This window comes from Bos grunniens, chromosome 16, assembly GCF_055505025.1.
Source record: "Bos grunniens cultivar Pamir isolate PY7600 chromosome 16, Bosgru_T2T1.0, whole genome shotgun sequence".
Lineage (NCBI taxonomy): Eukaryota > Metazoa > Chordata > Mammalia > Artiodactyla > Bovidae > Bos > Bos grunniens.
Window position 1 is genome coordinate 59,272,401 of NC_141180.1, and position 19,517 is coordinate 59,291,917.

General features: G+C 43.9%; 1 protein-coding gene and 1 pseudogene across 8 annotated transcripts in view; one reads left to right on the top strand and one right to left on the bottom strand.

Annotated features, from left to right (window-relative positions):
* The window catches only part of TGFB2 (transforming growth factor beta 2), a 95,597-nt gene that overhangs the window by 59,751 nt on the left and 16,329 nt on the right, over positions 1-19,517 (bottom strand). For 4 of the 8 annotated variants that reach the window (XM_086342759.1, XM_086342765.1, XM_086342761.1 and 1 more), the window contains exon 2: positions 17,675-17,758. The exons of the other annotated variants lie outside the window; for them this stretch is intronic. In XM_086342759.1, the coding sequence (XP_086198885.1) occupies positions 17,675-17,758 (84 nt within the window). The remainder of the gene's footprint in view (positions 1-17,674; positions 17,759-19,517) is intronic. 8 annotated transcript variants of the gene reach the window in all.
* Positions 799-898, top strand: LOC147356909 (U6 spliceosomal RNA; annotated as a pseudogene).

The window sequence follows — 19,517 nt, forward strand, 5'->3', positions numbered from 1 at the left end:
TCCTGTCTAAACGGGAGTGTGTCTGTGCTTCTAAGCTTCCCACTGAGCCTCTGTTTAGAGCATAAATCCAGCTCCACTGCTCTTCTGTAATATCCCAGGGCAGCATCCACATTTCCAAGGCTCTGTCAGTATTTCCTGACTGGGAACTGTCTTTCCTTTTGCTTTCTATTCTTTCTTGAAACCTTTCCTAACCATCTAGTGTTTAATTCAAAACCCCAATTATTTCCAAGAAGACTCTGAAAATAATGTACACAGTAGACTTGTGTCACGTGACAACCTCCTAGTCTCCATAGATATTAATTTCCAAAAACTGAGATGAAGGGGATTTCCCTGGTGGCCCAGTGGCTAAGACTCTGTGCTCCCAGTGCAGGGGGTCCAGGTTCTATCCCTGGTCAGGGACTTAGATCCCACATGCCACAGTGAAGGCCTGACGCAGCCAAATAAATAAAAATAAATATTTTTTAATAATTGAGGTGAGGTATCAAAAGAGAAAAAGCACCTCATAGCTCCATATACCACCAGAGCTTGAAAAGGAAAGCCCATTAAAGATCTGCACTTCTAAGAAAACTAGAGACAGTATATGATGATGATCTTACCATTATGTTGGGAGCAGGAGTCGGTGTCTTTCATCCTCCTCTTCCTAACCCTGACTCCTTTCCCTAAACACTAGCTGTTTCACCAAAGGCAAGTTACTCCTCTCTCCTCTGCTTCAAGATTTTGTTGAAGGCATCCCTTTCTGCACACGTAAGACCTGTGCATTTCACCATATGCAAATAGTACTTCCATTAAGAATGGGGAGTGCTCACTTTGGCAGCACATATACTAAAGTGGGAACAACACAGAGAAGATTTGCATGGTCTCGTTGTGAATGCAAATTCACAAAGCGTTCCATATTTGGGGTTGTGGGGGAGTTGAGTTGGGAGTTTCGGATTAGCAGATGCAAACTATTATATGTAGACTGGATAAACAACAACAAGATCCTACTGTATAGCACAGGGAACTATATTCAATATCCTGTAATAAACTATAATGGAAAAGAATATATATACATATATAAAACTGAATCACTTTGCTATATACCAGAGACTAACAAAGCATTGTAAATCAACCTAAAAAAAAAAAAAAACTATTAATAAAAAAAAAAAGAATGGGGAAAAAAGAAACTAGAAGGATGATAATGCATATAAATAATTTAAAAATAATATCCCTATGAAATGTCCCACAAAAGAAATACTAGTCCCAGGAAGTTGTACAGAAGAATCTCCCTAGACTTTTAGGAAATACATCATTCTAAACCATGCAGACTATCCAAAAGAAAGTACTGGAGAAATATCCCAACTCACTCAGGCAGGCAGTATAAACTTGATGCCAAAACCGAATCAGAAAAGGGAATGTAGAGACCAAATTCACTCATGAAACAAAATCTACTCCACAAAATAGTAGCATAACCAAGGTCTGTTGTATGTATGACCCCCTCCACCACCACCACCAAACTTTGAAATGATGGAACATCATCCTTTGGATTCAGTTCCTATGACAAGTGTCCAGTACAGGACACAGTGGCATGTGAAGGTAGTAAAGAAAAACTCTGAATTTGCACAGAGAAAGAAACCTGTCTACCGACTTCAGTGTTCAAGCAAAACCAAGTGCTTAAGACCAGTCCCTTTATCAGTCCCGCCAGAGCCGGTGCTGCAGGGAGTCAGGGGCCCTGCTCCAGTGTGGATGGGAATCTTGGAGCGACTTCGTCTATGCTGGGGGTGACTTCTTCCACTGACAACACTCACCGAAGAGCTTCATTTCACATCTTTGCTTTTATAATTTTCCATCTTCGGCTAAAAATACAGCTTTTTGGGTGAGATTCAACCAAAGCATCGCCCTCCCTACCTCCCCCACCCCCAAAGCAAAGGGAGCAGTAGCGAATAAGGGCTCTTGCAAGGGGCCCCCAGGCAAACTAGCTCTTCTGTTTATATTTCCAGCCTCATTGGAAGACAGCCCTGAGCACTTCTGGTGGGGGCGGGGGGCTGCTGCCAATGCTCTGGCTTCATTTTCAGTCAAACACTTCTACGCCAAAAAAACAGAAAAAAAAAAAACAACCCAGCTATGGTGAGGGTGCTGATGGCAGCCCCCATCCAGGAAGGGCAGAAAGAACTAGAGACCGGTTTCACCATCTCCTTTTGCTGACCTTGGGGATCTTGTCTCTATTTACTCATCTGATGAAGTGATGATGAAAGTAAAATATGGTTCATTACACATGTGCTGCTCTGGCAACTGCTGACCTCTTTGATTTGAAAATCATTCTCCTCTCCTCCAGCCTATGAGTGCCTCACTGTTTGTACAGGGACACACGTGCGCACCACACACATACACACACACGCGTGTGCACACACACACACACACTCTTAATCACATTGTCTCATTTACTAGCTCTGTTTATTAACACACAGGGTTCAGTACAGGCTGTCTGAAATGGCCTCCAGCCCCTTCTCAGAACTGAGGAACATCACAGAGAGCTGTACTTGTCCAGAGTTTTAGGATGGGGTTTTGTTTGTAAGCTTGGCACTGCCAGCTGATGAAGGAAGACACAGTGCTATAACACAAGATTTAAGGTCTGGAACTCAGCAGACCCCAATTCTGCTTCGGCTTTGTCACTTAAAAAATCTGGCTTTGGGCACCTGTCTTCACCTTTCGAGGTCTCAGTTTCCTCACCTGTAGAAAGCGAGGAACACCTACCTGGCAGGGAGGCTGGGAAGGTCAGAGGAAGTGAGACTCAAAAGAGGCTACAGGGAATGAGTCAGCCCCACTTGGCCACCTTCACCTCCTTTCTCCAAATCAGTTTTACTAAAGTCAAAATAAAGACAGGCTTTGGAAGAGAACTAAATATGTGAGCTTGGGCAATCCACTTATGTCTCTAAACTGCGTTGAAAGTAAAAGTCGCTCAGTCATGTCCAACTCTGTGTGACCTCGTGGACTATACAGTCCACGGAATTCTTCAAGCCAGAATACTGGAGTGAGTAGCCTTTCCCTTCTCCAAGGGATTTTCCCAACCCAAGGATCGAACCCACAGGTGTCCCACATTGCCGGCAGATTCTTTACCAGCTGAGCCACCAGGGAAGCCCAAAAATACTGGAATGGGTAGCGTATCCCTTCTCCAGCAGATCTTCCCGACCCAGGAATTGAACTGGGGTCTCCTGCATTGCAGGCAGATTCTTTACCAACTGAGCTATCAGGGAAGCCCTGAACTGCATTAATCCTATCTACAAAACAGGGACAAGACAGCATCTATCACCTAGAGATGTGAGGGTAAAATAGGATTGTGAAAGCAAAAGCACTCTGTCCTATGAGTTTGCTGGGCACCCCAACCACGTAAGGTCTGTTATTTTTTCCTAGATTCCTGGTTGCCAGGAAAAAGGCTTGTTTCTGGCAGATCTGCGCTCACCTCCCCAGCTCCCTGCTCATTCGGGGATGCCTCTGCACACGGAGCTCCCTTCCCAGCAGCCAGGCCCGCCCCCACTCTGGGCAGCTCTGCTCTTCATCTCCAGATGAAGCGAAAATCTGGTAAATATTACACTTACAAGGTAACAGGTCTGGAATGCTCGGCATCCCAGCGGAGCACAGTTGCTTCTTGGCATCCAGACACATATAGGCTGCAGCCCAGGGCCAACTACATTTGGCTGCTTTGTGTAATTCAAATAAAGATATTAAAAATCCTCCAACTCTATCAACATCTGTACTGTTTGCTAATCAGAGGGGTGAGTTTTAAAAAGTCATCTGGAGAGAACTTGGCATGTTGACTGCTCTTTTCAGTTTCATCCCAAAGGAGCACTGCGTGGGTGGATATTCACCACATAGGTTTCTCATATATAAATGATTTCTATATTTTAAGCCAGGTGGAGTCTGCTTTCAGATCTCACTGCCTTTCCCCAAACAGATAGTTTTCTGGAGCAGTTTTCATTTCAGAGTTTGTGCCCTTAATGATGACACAGCGTTGCCACTTCTGTGTCACATGATCAGCTCAAGGGTCAATTAATGAGAGTATGATGATAATGGCAGATATGAGCGGGGTGGGGGTGGGGGGTCCTGTTTCTTCCCTTTATTAGCTACGGATCTGGGGAGTGATTTCATCTATCTCTGTGCTTTGGTTTCCTCCCATGTGAAATGGAGAAAATAATAATATCTACCTAGTATTGCCAGGATCAAATGAGTCAGTATCTCTCAAGTGCTTAGGAAGGTCCCTAGGGTAGAAGCACTACATGGGTATAAGTAATAAATGTTATTATTATAAATATTGTTCTTTTTGTTGTTATTGTTTATTTTGGACCAAATACTAAGTGTGAATAAAAGAAACTAGATACAGATTCTTAGCAAAGGGTGACTGGTTCCCCCCATAAATAAAAGAAGTTAAGTGTAATTAGGCATCTTTAGGTCCACCTTTCTCTCCATTAACTAGCAGCAAGTAGAGAAAAGTGGTAAAATTGGATTCTAACACAGCCAGTGACTTAAACCTTGGGCTTCACTGATTTGATCAGGACTGAACTTCCCTCAGTTAAGAGCACAGAAAAAGGACACCGTTTTCCATTGGCTTCATCTTACTTTCCGAATAGCCAACCTCAGCATTTTTAAAGAAAAACTCCTCCCAAATGGCAACCTTGAGAAAAACTATCAAGGTGGGAACTAAGAAAGGTACACCACTGTCCTAAGAATAAAGGAAATAGAGCATACTCTTCTCTCAGTCTGCTCTGACAGTTAAAGGTAATCGTGAAGCCTGACAGCCCCTGTGGGTAATGGAAGGTCTGGGATTTCCAGGATAACAGCTTAAGGCTGCTGGCAGACACCCTTCTGGCTTCACTGGCCTGGGAAGGTGCTGCCCCATGAGGAATGGCCAAGTCCAGGCAGCGAGCAAGTGAAGGCTGCCTCGGTCCTTTGCACACCTGTCTCCCACCTTCCCTTCCTCTCCTCCACTCTGGTCTCCCAGTGCATTCACAACCCCTCCCGCTGCTTGAGTTCCCTACTGTGTAAGAACAAGAAGGAAAAAGCAGTACAAGACACATAAGGAATGAAAACGAAGCTGAGGGCTAGTGGGGACCTCAAGATTCCCATGACAAAGGATGCAACAGGAAGCCAGTTGTACTGGTAGAGAGAGGGCAAGATTGTTTACTCGGTAAGGTTTGCTGGGACCTCAGGCCACATCCTCCAAAGACATCTATCCTGTGTCCCTGTGATGCTGAGGCCACAGACACCCCAGGCCAGGACAGGACGGGGCTTCCCAGGAGTCAGGAGTGGGGCGTGCGAGACAACACTGGAGCGGGCAAACCAGCACAAGACGGGGACTTTCTGTTCTTTGTATTCGAAGAAGCCTGTCTCTCGATACAGAGTCTACGACCGGGGAGGAGCAGTAAACTGAATGAATCACAGTGCTGACTGGGGGTGGGGCTGCTGGGGAGGGATGTCCTTGTGGTTAACCACATTTTACTGGTTTTTTTATTGATTGCAGTTGTATTGAAAGAGACATGACTCAGACAAACCATATCCAAAGCCACGTAAAGCAGTGGGTTCTAATGGAATTTCAATGTATGGAAACGTCAAGAACTGTGCTCTGAGATGGGAAGAGCTTTGCTATCAACACAGCCATCATTTGCTTCTGTCCTTTAACAGCTGAAGGAGACACTGATTTTCCTATTTTCCTTTCCATATGGAGGTTGTGGCTATTCACCGCTCAGGTACACATAGCAATCTGCATACGATACGGATCAAATTTTTTTTTAAAGTTGTTTTCATTACTCAATCATTCTGTCTTTGTGTTACCATTGGCCTTGGCTTGTAAATATCATTCAGCAACTTTTGAATGGTTCTGCTGCTTTGTGTAGGGTGGTGGGTATATCAACTTGTTTTCACCAATACGTTATAAGCTACTTGGGGGCAGCCATAATAGAAAAATAACAATAAAAAGAATAAGAAGAACACTGACAAAAGCAATATCACATGTTCTGAGGCGCATCCCCTCTGTCATGTACCCACCATGATTACTACATTTTGGTGTGAGCTAAGAAACTGAAGCTTAAAGAAGGAGCGCACCCAACCATTGTTCCATCAAAAGGAATCTGGTGTCTCCACTTAGACCTGTGTCGTGTGATCGCAGTGCCTTCCCCTGGCCTATCTGTGCTGCCTCCTCTGGGGGAGTCCACCCCGACTCTGCCCATTTTTATCCACCTGTGTGAGTCAGGCAGCAAGCCCTGGAGGCAGTACATGCTCAGTGAATATTTACTGAATTAAATTGAATCAAATGGTATTTTCCACATTACTGCTTTTAGGGACAGTCCAGGAAGAGATTAAAGTAAAATAACACACACAAAAAAAAATGTTGTTTAAACTGAAAACAAAAGTATGATCAGGAGCCTATGTGGCTCCTGATAATATTTCTAATATTTGATATTTCAAAATATCTAATATTTTTATGTTTCTGATATTTCTAATATTTTTCTCATTTCATAGTAGCCTAATTTGGCAAACAAAAGTGAACTGGAACATATCTCAAAGGTTAACATGTATATAAGTGTGCATGTATATCATGTATAATATTGTGCATATATAATGGAAACCTGCAAAATGCTTAAAAATAAAGTGAAATAACAAGGGAGAGAGATGTACCACTTAGTTGCAGAAATAGTTACTAACAAAGAGAGTTCTTTTAGGCAGGTTCTGAGAATTTTGAGCCCTTCTGATAAAACTGAAAATATCATTCTGCCTTATTTACCTCTACCAATATTTAAATGATATCTCCAATATTATTTTTGTCTAACAGAAATTGGAACTATTTTCAACTTTTTCCTAGGCTTAAAAAATATCTATCACTTGCTTTTCTCAACATATGACTTGATATTAAAAATATGGGCTGGAATTTCTGGTTTTCTTAGAGGTCTCAGAATACCAAAAAACAGGAAAAGTTAAGTCTTTACTGATCACCTTAATGAATAAATGAATGAATAAAAAATATATTCACTCCCTACCACATGCAAGGCATTTTTATGTGCTAATCTCTCTCTCTCTTTTTAAGTAGCATTTAGAAGAGTATTTTTAAAAATTAATTTTCATTTTAGAGAAGATAAAAATGAGGTTCAGAGAGGGTAAGTGACTCGCCTAATATTTCACAGTCAGGATTTTTACCCAGGATTCTCCTTTATGCAAAGTCTATGTTTTCTTTCTATTATATCACAGACGGTGTCACACACGAGAGTCATCCTTGGCTCATGTGTGAGTCACTTTCTTGGCTTATCAACAGTAGGCTGGGATCAAAAACCAAAGGTTGACATCCTCATAGAGTTGAAAGGAAGGGACCACCGTCTGTTATAACAAAGCAAAAGAAACAGAGAGGCCCATTATATGAACTCGTCTGTCTAGACAGATGACTAAACAGGGGTCCCTCCAGGGTTAGACTTGAATTTCCTCTGTTCAGCCTGTTGGATAGTTAGCAATAAAAAAAAAAAAAAAAAATTGCTCAAAGGCTGTGGTACTAATCCAAGCCCTCCTACACTACCCAGAGAGTAGTTTAAAAGTCATTTCTGTGCAGTCTGCATGTGTTAAAGTTTCAAGCAGAAATTAGATTGAGAGGCGAACAGCCCTAAAAATACTTGTGCCGTCTGGCTGAGGACCCAACTGCCCCTCTATAACTCCAGGGACAGCACTTTGAACCCACAGCGGGAGCGGGGGCTAATCCAGGTGTTCCCGTGGGACCATCCACAACAAGAATGCATCAGCGTTGGGCTTGGCTTTCCTATGGGCTGGCAAGTAACTTGCCTCTTTCTCTCTCCATGCTCCAGGGGACTCTGAATTTTACCCAACTTATAACATGAAAAATACTACTGAGACTGAAGAAAAAGGCAGTGTCCTTTCATCCAGGCTGAGAGACACAAACAGAGGTCAGAGATAATAAGATTGTTTTAACCCTATTAATATTGCTGTGCTTAGTGTACAAAAAGTTACCCCAGGAAGGAATTAGGAGTTGGCTAATTGATCAAGTGGCCCCATGGAAAACCTGGCAGCAGACCAGTGGACTAAGACTTCACTCATTCCCCAAGAAATCCTTAGCAATATGCTATATCTATTATGGTCCATATTTGCAAAGTTCATTCACTCCCTCACTTGACAAATATTTACTGGATGCCTCAATCTGCAACATTCTTTCACATGTATGGGTATATATAGGGTGGCCAAGAGCTGGAGACGGAATTTCCAGGGCCTTGGTCTGGTACCATTCTGAACTTTTAATAGGCATTAAAGGATTAATGGAGTAGTTTAAGAACTCAGATTTACTAGCCTGAAAAAAAAAAAAAAAAAAAACAGTTGTTCTTATATAGGGAGAAAAAATGAAAAACTCCAGGATTTTCCCTTGCACACTCCAGTAATTACCCAGTGTGGACAAGAGAATCACTTCAGGATGTTCCATACAGTGAACAAGTTTGGATAAGAAGCAACCATGGTCGTTCCTCAAATGGGGGTAGGTAAAGATGTTCCTCAGACAGGAGGTAAAGATGAGCTAAACTCAGAAGCCACTGCCTAATTCCAACACCATCATGCAAGTCATTGGGTTCTGCGGCTCACTCTGAATTTCCATAGGTTTGGGGGAGACAAATACTGGCTTCAAAAGAAAATAAGAAAGTCATCCAAAGATATCTTTTTTTCCTTCATTTTTCAGAAAAGAATGATCTCCCTTAAATATAGTTATATGTTATTTTCACTCAGTGAATTCTCCTTTCTTGACATCTCATCCCTTTACCCCAAATATTCTTGTTCATATTTAAGTTCATCGTCTTAGGGGAGTGATTGGGTTGGATGAACTTTGGAACCAGAAAGACCAAGTTCAAGTTCTGGCTCTGCCACTTGTTACCTGTGTGACTGTGGGGAAATTATATGATGTCTGCAAGCCTCAGTTTCCTCATCTGTAAAACTGAAAATAACAGTAGTGTTTATCCTATGATGTGCTGTGCTTTGCTAAGTCACTCAGTTGTGTCCAACTCTGTGTGATTCCATGGACTGTAGCCCACCAGGCTCCTCTGTCCAGGGGATTCTCCAGGCAAGAATACTGGAGTGGCTTGCCATGCCCTCCTCTAAGGGATCTTCCCAAGTCATGGATCGAACCCAGGTCTTCTGCATTGCAGGGAGATTTTTTACCATCTGAGCCACCAGGGAAGCCCAAGAATACTGGAGTGGGTAGCCTATCTCTTCTCCAGGGGAACTTCTTGACCAGGAATTGAACTGGGGTCTCCTGCATTATAGGCGGATTCTTTATAAGATGAGCTACCAGGGATGCCCTGTTTATCCTATAGGGCTAGTATAAAGATTAGCACAGTGCCCAACGTAAGTATGCAATAACTAACAGTGATCAATATCATTATTATTCATTTTCTTATTACTAAAGCCAGGATCCAGACTCTTCATTTATTAACACCCCACCTAGATCTTTGCCTTTTTTTTTCATGCAGAAATTCATGCAGAAACTCATAACAGGACATGGATAGCTAGACAAAAATCACAGTAGCAAATGTTACATAAACTCCCAAAACAGAGATTCTTAAATCTGGCTGCACATCAGAATGCCCTGGGAAGCTTTGTAAAACTAAAGATGCCAGCTCCCAGCCCAGACCAATCAAATCAGAATTTCTGGAGGTGGACCCCAGTCTGAGTTTATGATTCTTATATTATACACAGTGAAGTTGAGAATCTCAGTAGCAGAGTACCCAAGTAGAGACCACAGCCCTGAGGGTCAGTGCTTCCAGTAAAGGATCTGAGTGCTCTGCTATCTGAAGTCCAAGTCCAAGTTTTTGTCATAGTACCAGCATACCTGTGGGTGAGCTGGTCCTGACGCTTCCCCTGTTCAGTTTCTGAAAACCAGTCAGCTCTCTCCCTAACAATAACACTTGAGTAAACCATCCCTGAAGCCACAGTGGCCACAGTACCACAGGGAGCTGCCCTCCTGCTCTCCTGAATACACACAATGGACGAGGTAAGTAGCAGCCTTGAGAAAACAAGCAACGCAGAGCAGAAAAACAGAGAAGCAACCCCTGCGGTGGATGTGAACAGAAACGAATCAGCTCCACTTCAGAGCAAAGATACAGTCCAACTGAAGATTAGAAAAATATGGTCTGACCGTTTAGATTTCACAAGGATCCAAAACCAATTTAGAGTCCAGTTGGTGGACAAAGTTCACATTCAGCAAAACAGCTCCAGCAGTTGCATCATCCACACAACAGGGCAATTCAGAAATACAGATGTCCAGCCATGTGCAAAACAATGCTTTCATTTTTTTCTGCTCTTTCCCACTGCTGACCCCAAAAGCAGGATGGAGATGTTCAGCATCTGCTGCTACTAAGAATAGGCTGCCGAGATGATGGGGAACTTGCAAGCAGGGAGTTACCCAGCGTGCTCAGGGGCATTCAGAGCAGATGGATGGCTGCCCCTGGGTTGAGAGGGGCACAGGAGATGCCCCATGCCAGGTGGGGTCATTCTGCAGTGTTCTCACTGGACACAGCAGGAGGGAGCCTGAAACTAACCCATTGACCTCATCAGTCACTGTCAGGAGACTAAGGCTCAGGTTAGGTAGAATTTGAGGCAGCCACATGGTACTCAATGTTTAACTCATTCAATTGGCATGGAACTCATACAAAAGAGATAAGAAATAGGAGAGTCATGGTACCTCCAGCTACAGCTAGGCATCTTCAGACTTACAGTCTCATAGAAGCTTAACCTGGATTGTGAAGAACATTTACCAGATACTGCTGGGCATGTCAGGAACATACTGGCAACCTGAGACCCTAAGGCGAAGAGATGTGAGTACATGTTTTGGAGGTAAGCCTGAGTTTCCCTGACACACATAAATTTCACATAACATATCAGGACTTGCTTCCTAAACCTAGTACTACCAACTGTGCCTCTGACACCAAACAAACTTGTTTTGGTTGGAAGAATAAGTTGTATATAAAAATGAAGGGGACTTCCCTGGAGGTCCAGTGGTTAAGACTTTGCCTTCCAGTGCAGGGATATGGGTTCCATCCATGGTCAGGGAGTTAAAATCCCACATGCCCCATAGTCAAAAAACCAAAACATAAAGCGGAAGCAATACTGTAACAAATTCAACAAAGACTTTAAAAATAATAATAAAATAAAAGTGGAGCAGAAGGAAATTGATGTCTGTCTTATAAAGCCAACTGACTAAGTATTCAGCAAATATCCATTATAAAGCTCCTCATAATTCCATGGACAAAGCAAAAGTGTGGATCCAACCATGCCATACCAACAACATAGAAAGTTTTTAACATGGGTGAAATCCTTCTCTTTTCCCCAACTCCACCACTTACACTACGGTAGACTATACCATTTGGTCAAACTCTTCTCTTCTAGACCCACCGCCAAACAGATCCTTTTCTTGTGCCCCTTCTTGCCCTACTGAAGTCATGTTTGGTCACGGGAACATAGTGGATAACTATACATCTCCTGTGGTCCAGCCAGGAGGTCAGCATGCCCGGGTTTAGACGCTGCTCCCTCAGCTGGGTCCCACAACAAAAGATGTCATAGAATCCATAGACTATAAGTGAGGGATCAACCTTTGTGATGTGTCCTTAAGAAGAAGGGGAAAGAAGCTCTAATGACTTTGAGTTGTCTAATGGATTTTGTGCACCATGGGTCCATTATGTCTTCTGAATAACAGATACCTCATGTAACGATCTTGCCCTGTTCTCCAGCCTCACTATTTCATAGTGGGTCTCCTGTAGGTACACGTTCAATTTTTCAAAGACTACAGTAAGTGCTTCTGCTGTTTCATGATTCATCAAGACAGTAATCATGCGAGCTCAAAGAGGGAGAAAACATGAAAGGGCAAATCTTCCCCTTACTGAAAGCTGAAGACTTCCTAGTGCTACTGATTGACTGCCAAACTATCCTCCCAAAAGCCATCTGTTGAAGCAGCAAATACCAGCTGCCCCTGAGAAGGCTTCCTTGACCTGTCTAGAGCAAGTTCATCAATTCTTCTGACCTCTCAGACCCTTACTTATAATCAACCACATGGTGTTAGCTTCTCAGTTTGATTGGGCTGGTTTGGTAGGCCTGAGCTCCTCACTAAGTCAAAGGCTCTTGAAGTCAGGATCTGTGTTCTATTACTCCATCCACCGGCAGAGCTCACACAGCACCTGAATGCAGTAGACTCGATTGACATGTCTTATAGAGATGGATGAAGGAATCGAACCGACATCCCAGTGTAAAGTCTTGCTGCTCAAAACTTAAAAATTGGAACACAAACTCTGGTCCAAGAGAAATGCTTTTTGACTGATAAGAGACATAGTGTTACACATTCCCTGGCTTATGACCTCATTTCAAAGTTTAGGCAAATGTACAAGGCACAGCTGGACAGATCCAAAGAGCCTTCCAAGTCTGACTTTCCACTTCCTACAGGAAGAGACAGCTTGTCATCCTCGGAGGCCAACCGTGGTCACCTATGAGTGTAGTGTCCTGTGTTCCTGGTCATGAATCAAGGGTGGCCGTGACTAAGCGGTCCAGTAAGTGCAGCCTCCAGCAGCTGCCATTCCACACTTGTCAGCACAAGATGGGAGACCCAAGAGGTTATTTGCATACACAGAAGGTGCAAAGGTAGCTTCTTTCCAGAAAGGAAGGGGGTGGGTTGCCAGTAATTCAGGAGTGTCCATTTAAAACAAACAACAACAAAAAAATATTTTCTATATACAGAACCCACTTGTGACCTGCCTATCAAATTATCTGTTAAAGAAAGAACTCAGCACAAGGAAGGTCTTGTTGAAGTTCCTAGTTGTTGGAACTTCCTTGTGCTGAGTGCCTTCCCAGTGCATTGCCAAGACCAGTTCACTGGGCTTCTGGCTCCTGCCTTGGTCACTGTCCTCAATTTTGCTGCAGAACCCCTGGGCTAAAACCACCCTTCTCCCCATTTGATTCAGAGGAAAAACCACAGACTTGGCAATGGCCTCCAAGTCCCCACCTGACCCATGTGTCATTCTCTCTCTAATCTCATCTCCTAGGATACGTCTGATCAAATTGCAACTCACCTCCCCACTCCCCAACCTTGCTCTGATTTTCTGTCCTATCACATTGATCACATTCTACCATTCTCATCTTTTTAATTAATTGTCTATCCTCTTTCTGCAAAACGTGAAGCACCCCAAGGGCAAAGTTTTCTGTTTTATTCACTGATGGCATCGCTAGTGCCTAGATGGATGCCTAGTGCATTGCAACAATGAACACTGTGCAGTGAACGACTGTTGTAAGAATGTCTCGTGTTTACCTTCGTCTTCCTATGATCTTTGCATGCATTAGACACCTGTCTTACAACTAGATCTATATTTGTAGTGCACGTAGAGACCTTTTTAATGGAAGGCTTGCTGGGAAGTAGAATGAATACGACTAGTCATTCTTTTCCTGCTTCAATAGAAAAATGCTTATTCCCATTGTTTAAATCTGCAAAGTGATGAGAGTTATTATGGTATTAAGACTTCAAACTTCCTGTTTTCCAGTGGTTATTAAAAGCCTGACCAGTATAATCCTAGGGCAATTATAAAGTGACCACTGTAGTTAGTGCCTCTTCCTCTGGTGTTAGTTCACTGTTATATTTACTCTTCACCACATAGCAAAGAACTTAGCTCTCAAACTGGTAGAAATAACAGAGAAATCACTTGGGGCACAAAGACAATTCCTGGGCATGTTTATTTAAAAAAAAATGCTTTTTTTTGGTTCAGTGATACAAAGCATGTAGAAGAACTGGCTATTTCTCTATCTTGATCATCAAAAACACTACAGTAGTTATAGAATAGCCATATTGTGTGGTTGGATTCAAAATACTGGATGGTTCTAAAACAACATCAAAATCACAGGAGAAAATACCAAAGTCATTTATTATTAACTTTTATTATTAACTTTTTCTGTTTAATATCTGGGTCAGATTTTCACCTGCTTGAATACCTCTGGTTGAAAAAAAAAAAAAAACGCTATTTGGAAAGAGAAAACTTCAGTTACTTGGAACTGAGTTGGGCTGAGTGAGTAGAGTTTACATTCCATTGTTGGCGAGATCCTTACCCCGTGGAATGTCTCAGAACAGATTTCAGGCCATGAAGAGGTCAGCGGTGCTTTGACCAAACACTACCTCAGTGAACTAAACATTATACATCGGCTATGGCATTATAAATTGTACATCACTTGCACATTATACATTTGTTTTGAAACTGCGCTGTCCAATCCAATGTGCGTAACCTCCCAACGAGGCATCCACCCCCCGCCACTCGGTCATCTGCCTGCACATTCACAGCCCCTCTGTGGTGAATGGTAAGCAGGGGTGATGTGTGATCAGCGTGATTAACTACGGACCTAACTCGATCATTGTATGCACTGAGGGACATGGAGAGCACAGGGTGAAAACGTGGTCACGCTATGGATTCGGGGTCTCACACTTGTGGGACCAGCTGATCAAACAGAGGCCCTGCTAGATCTGAATCCTTCAGGCTGAAGGACTTGGAGTAAACACACCGGCAGAATAAGAGCCTCCACTGCATCAGGTTAATGGGGACCGGTGCACCTGCGCTGCCTTTTAAAGGTACAGACTCCTTGGGTTCCACCCGCCCCAGGGACTCTGACTCAAGACAGGCCCGGGAATCGGCTTTTGATGACCCTTCAGAACGTACCAAAAAATGCAGGCCACACTCTGAGGAGCTCATCTTTAAATCTGAACCAAGCTAATGAAAGGCATCACGCTCAGTAAATACTTAAAGAACAAACAAAGCTGGATTTGCCTTCATGACTCTTAACCCATTCCTTCCTGGAGAGACCATCTGGACTGCTTATCTCCTGGACTCGTCTATCTTAGAAGAAAAACCTTCAGGCAGGCTAAGCTCACCTCAACCTACATTTTGGAGGAGAGTGAACTTAAAGGGCGGGAGGGGGTGGAGTGGAAATGATGTAGCGGCCACACAGGCTACGAGGAGCAAGGACGATGTCTTCCTCCAGGGGACTTGATGTAAAACTGAGGAGGCATCAGCACTGCCAGTCCAAGCATGGGTTCAGGTCACGTGGTGATAACTACACCCAGGTTAGAGAGGGAGGCAGGAAAGCCAGAGGCGCCACGGGTCCCCCCACCCCCCGACTCCCTGCGGCCACTCCCAACATCTCCTTGGAATGGAGAGGCGGTTCACACAAGGTGACAGGGATGACCCTCAAGCCGCTTGGCACCAGCCAGCCTCTACTTAACGAGTGTTCAGAATCACAGTCAGCATGGAGAAATTCACCCTGACCCTGGACGCCTGCCCCCTGGCATCGGCTCACTTACATTTTTACTCAATTACTGTTTCTAAGAACAGAGACCAAAAAAAAAAAAAATTGCAGAGCCCCACTGCTCAGCAGTCTTGCATGGAAGGTCTGGAAGGGTCTGCAGGCTTGACTCCCAGGCGGGAAGCTGGGTGGGGCAGGAGGGCCTCCCACTGAACAGGGATCTCTTTCCCCAGCCTCACCCTCTGAGACACTCCTGATTTTCCCAGACTCAGGAGAGGCAGGGTGGGCTTCCAATGTTTTTCCATCAAAGAAAGGGGGAAGCTTGCAGCCATTAAATGACCGAAAATAACCCCAAGGGAGAAGGCGTGTCCGAGGCCAAGTGGAAGGGTAGACCTCTCCACTTGTTTACTATGAGGAAAAGATGAAAAGGAAATTAATCCAAAGTGATAGGTAAGAGAATTATAAAAACTAATGGGATGGGATTCCCAGGGGAAATAAAAGAAAAGCAAAAAAAAAAAAAAAAGAAGTTTGGGGTCTCTGTGGTGTGGTGGAGGGTACGCGGGCCAGACCTGACTTCGGGATTTGCTTCTACTCCCTTTGCTAGTTTGATGACTGAGGACAAGGTATTCACCTCTCCAAGCCAGAGTTCCCTGAAAAATGGGGATTTCATCCCACCCTCGCCAACCAACCAACATGGGAAGAATAAGGACCAGAGGCCTTCAGTACCCGGGACATGGGGGAGGGGTGGGGGGGACTGGAATTCAACACATGTTTTCCTTCTCTCATCCCTTTCCCTTGTCTTTTCCAACAAGCTGGCGAAACAAACAAACAAACAAACAAAAATCAGACAATTAACTCCTTGGTTTAGACAGTACAATAAAATACAAATTTAGAGATGGAAAACCAAATACAATCTGCCTTACAAACAGGAACTTAAAAAGCATGGATGAAGCCATTCACTCTTTTTATTCACATGGCAGCTTGTAGCCATTCTGAGGCTTTCTATACTCAAATAAATATATATTCTCAATGCAATCAGTTTTGTTTTTGAGGAAAGCCCAGCTTAGGTCACTGTAAATAGACTATTTCATTTCTTGATTCCTTGATTCCTAAGGAGCAAGGTTAGTAGCTCAGTTGGTAAAGAATCTGCCTGCAGTGCAGCAGATCCAGGTTTGACCCCTGGGTCGGGAAGATCCTCTGGAGAAGGAAATGGCAACCCACTCCAGTATTCTTGCCTGGGAAATCCCATGGACAGAGGAGCTTGATGGGCTGCAGTTCATGGGGTCGCAAAAAGTCGGGCATGGCTGAGTGACTAACACTTTCACAATTAGGAGTGGTAAAGTGCACAGCAGGATAACCCAGGGAGTGCAGACATCTATCGGGGAAATAAAAACATTTCTCCTGTCCTTATTTGGGATCTCCACTTGAATTTAGAATCCATATAATTCATGCTTCCTCAGGGCCTCAAAAGTGTAGAGGGAACTAATGTCAGGACAGTAAGTCCATTTCCTCCCTTCCTGAGCATGGATCAGGGTACCACCTGGGCCAGAGTGTTTCAGTGTCACAATCACCTAAGCCCTGTTCTTTGCTGTGGTCTCATGGCTCAGCAGATGATAAAAGATGGTACTCAATAAAAGCTGGCTGATTTATTAATGTTCCAAATCAGAAAGGGGTGAGCCCTCTAGCTTTGGTGACCCCCCCACCCCACCCCAGCCTATCACACAGGGTTAGGCTCTAAGGGGCCTGCACTTGTCCTGAGGGTCAGGGCACAGTGGCAAGCTCTCAGGTTCAGCCAACTGAAGCCTTGACCATAATCACCCCATTCTCTCATGCAACCCATATGAAGGCCACAAACAACCCATTAATGACTGTATGAAGGCCACAATGATCAGCGTACATTTCCCACTGTCCTCCCTGTAGAACTTCAAAGGAGAGAAAGATCTCCTTCTTCCCTTTCAGTTCAGTACCAGAAACATTCATTGAGCCATTGCTGTGTGTCAGAAATAAGAACACAGGTTCAAATAAGAGACCAAAAACAAGGAACCCTTGACATTCTGACCATACAATCCCTCCCCCCACCACAGAGTATCCTCCCAGGGAGTCAAGAGATCAATCTATCAAGTCACTTGGGAAGCCCTAGATCACACATCTCATAGACCCACAATCCATCCTTCCCCGTATTAGAATCAAGTCATCATATCACTTCAAAGCATTCATGAGTTTTTCTGATAGACACTCTGACTACAAGATTGGGGGCACCTGTGTGACTGTCCAGCTACGAGGCTGCACTTCAGAATTCTCTTTCGCCTCTGACAAGTCCCCCCCCACCCAGGAGACAAACACTAAAGATGGACCGGCTACCACTACGTCAAATGAGGTATATAAAGCAGACGAGTGTACTCACCAAGGTACCCACAGAAAACCTGGGACTGTCTGGAGCACAAGCTGCCCACTGAGCCAGAGGGTGTTGTAACAACTGGGCAGACAGCTAGGAGTTTTAAAAAGCACAGTCATTAGCTATTTTACTGAGGAGATGCCTATACAGAGCTATACAAAGATTCAACGCAGAAGAGGGACTCTATGCATGTATTTATCATTCCCCCAGAAACAGAAGGGCCCCGCTACTCAGGGCCAGGGGACTACGGGGTAAGCAAGTCTGGGGGATTGTGGATTCTCACCCCAGATCTTTTGGCATGCCTTAACCAGCAATCAGGCTCCTAAATTTAGCGTTCCCCTTAACACATTCTAGTGTTAAAATAACAATGTACAATTTATATACTGAAACAGTCACATAAATACCTTGACTTATATTAAAGATGAATAGGAAAGGCCCTGACCTTTTGAACAAAAGACAGACTCCCTCTTAAGAGTAAAACTCACTTTCATTTGGTTGGCCTCGATTTCAGTTTTCTTAAAACCACCTGTTACCATTTCTAACACATGAAAACTCCTACATCAATGATCAAAAATTCAAGTATATACTGGTTTAGGGCTGCTTAGTGACAATTTAAAAACCTTGGCCTCCTTGGAATGGATTACACGCATCTTCCATGATACTTTTTGACATCCTGAAATTCTGAACTCTGCCTTCTTTAAAGATCTTGTATGCACACTAAATGTCAGATTTTTGCATGAGATGATGTGGATGGACACCCCTGCTCTGTCATCAGTCTCCTAGAATCTTTGAACAAATGCCTCGATGCACCTAAGCTTCTGTTGCTATAAAATGAAACTGACATTATGCTATTCCTGAGGATTTATGAAAGATTGAAATGAGATATTTAAAAGAAACTGACAAATAAAAGGTGCTCAGGGATATAATAATACCAGTTATCTAACTTATTTGATAGGTGAATCCCCGAAGGCCTTCCAGGTCTGCATGAACAGACTTCCTTCCCAGCTCCTTATACCAATTTAAAATCCATGCAACTTCCATTCACCTAGGGCATGTCTTCTGAAAGTAGCATGACCACTATTCATACCTGACTTGAAGATTTCTTTGGACAAAACACACAGATCTTACGGACTTCCCCCTCCCCTCTCTCTCTCTTTTTTTTTTTTTTTTTGCCAGATTTTTGTTTCTCTCTCAATTCTAAAGCAGATAAGGAAAACTTTTTTCCATGCCCTATAACTTACCACCTCCAACATTCAGCCCCCTAACAAGATCCCAGGGACACATTTTCACACTTGTGGGAATTATACCTTCCAGTCAAAACCCTCTTTAATTGAGATGTGGGAGGTGCCCAGCCTGGATGGCTCGGAAGGCGAAGGCCCAACACCCAGGCCTCGGTAACATGTTGCTCTCACGTCGCCACCATACGCTGCTACCAGCTGACATCTGCTCACACACGTTCTCACCCACAAGCAACCACGGTGTTTATTTTCAGAGCCTCCCCGAGAGAAAATTCCCTCCCATCACCCGTCAGCAAAGATAGGAAGCTACAGACAGGGTAGAAACTGTGTCACAAGATCAGCAAGGCACACGATGTCTTCTCATTCAGATCTGACCTCTAAAAAGAGATGCTGAAAGCTCTCTGCGATAAAAATCTCAAGGAACAGAACCAGAGACACGCAGGGCATGCAGAGCGTGGCTGGGTCAGCAGCACGTTCTCTTCACACGAGGGCCCTGTGCGTTTCTGGGGGGATTTCACTCCTTTTCCTGGGAAATAGCACCTTCTTCAGGCCAGTGGCTGTGTGGTGCTCCAGAGGGATACTGATTCTGTTAATGGAATCCAGATCCCTGAACT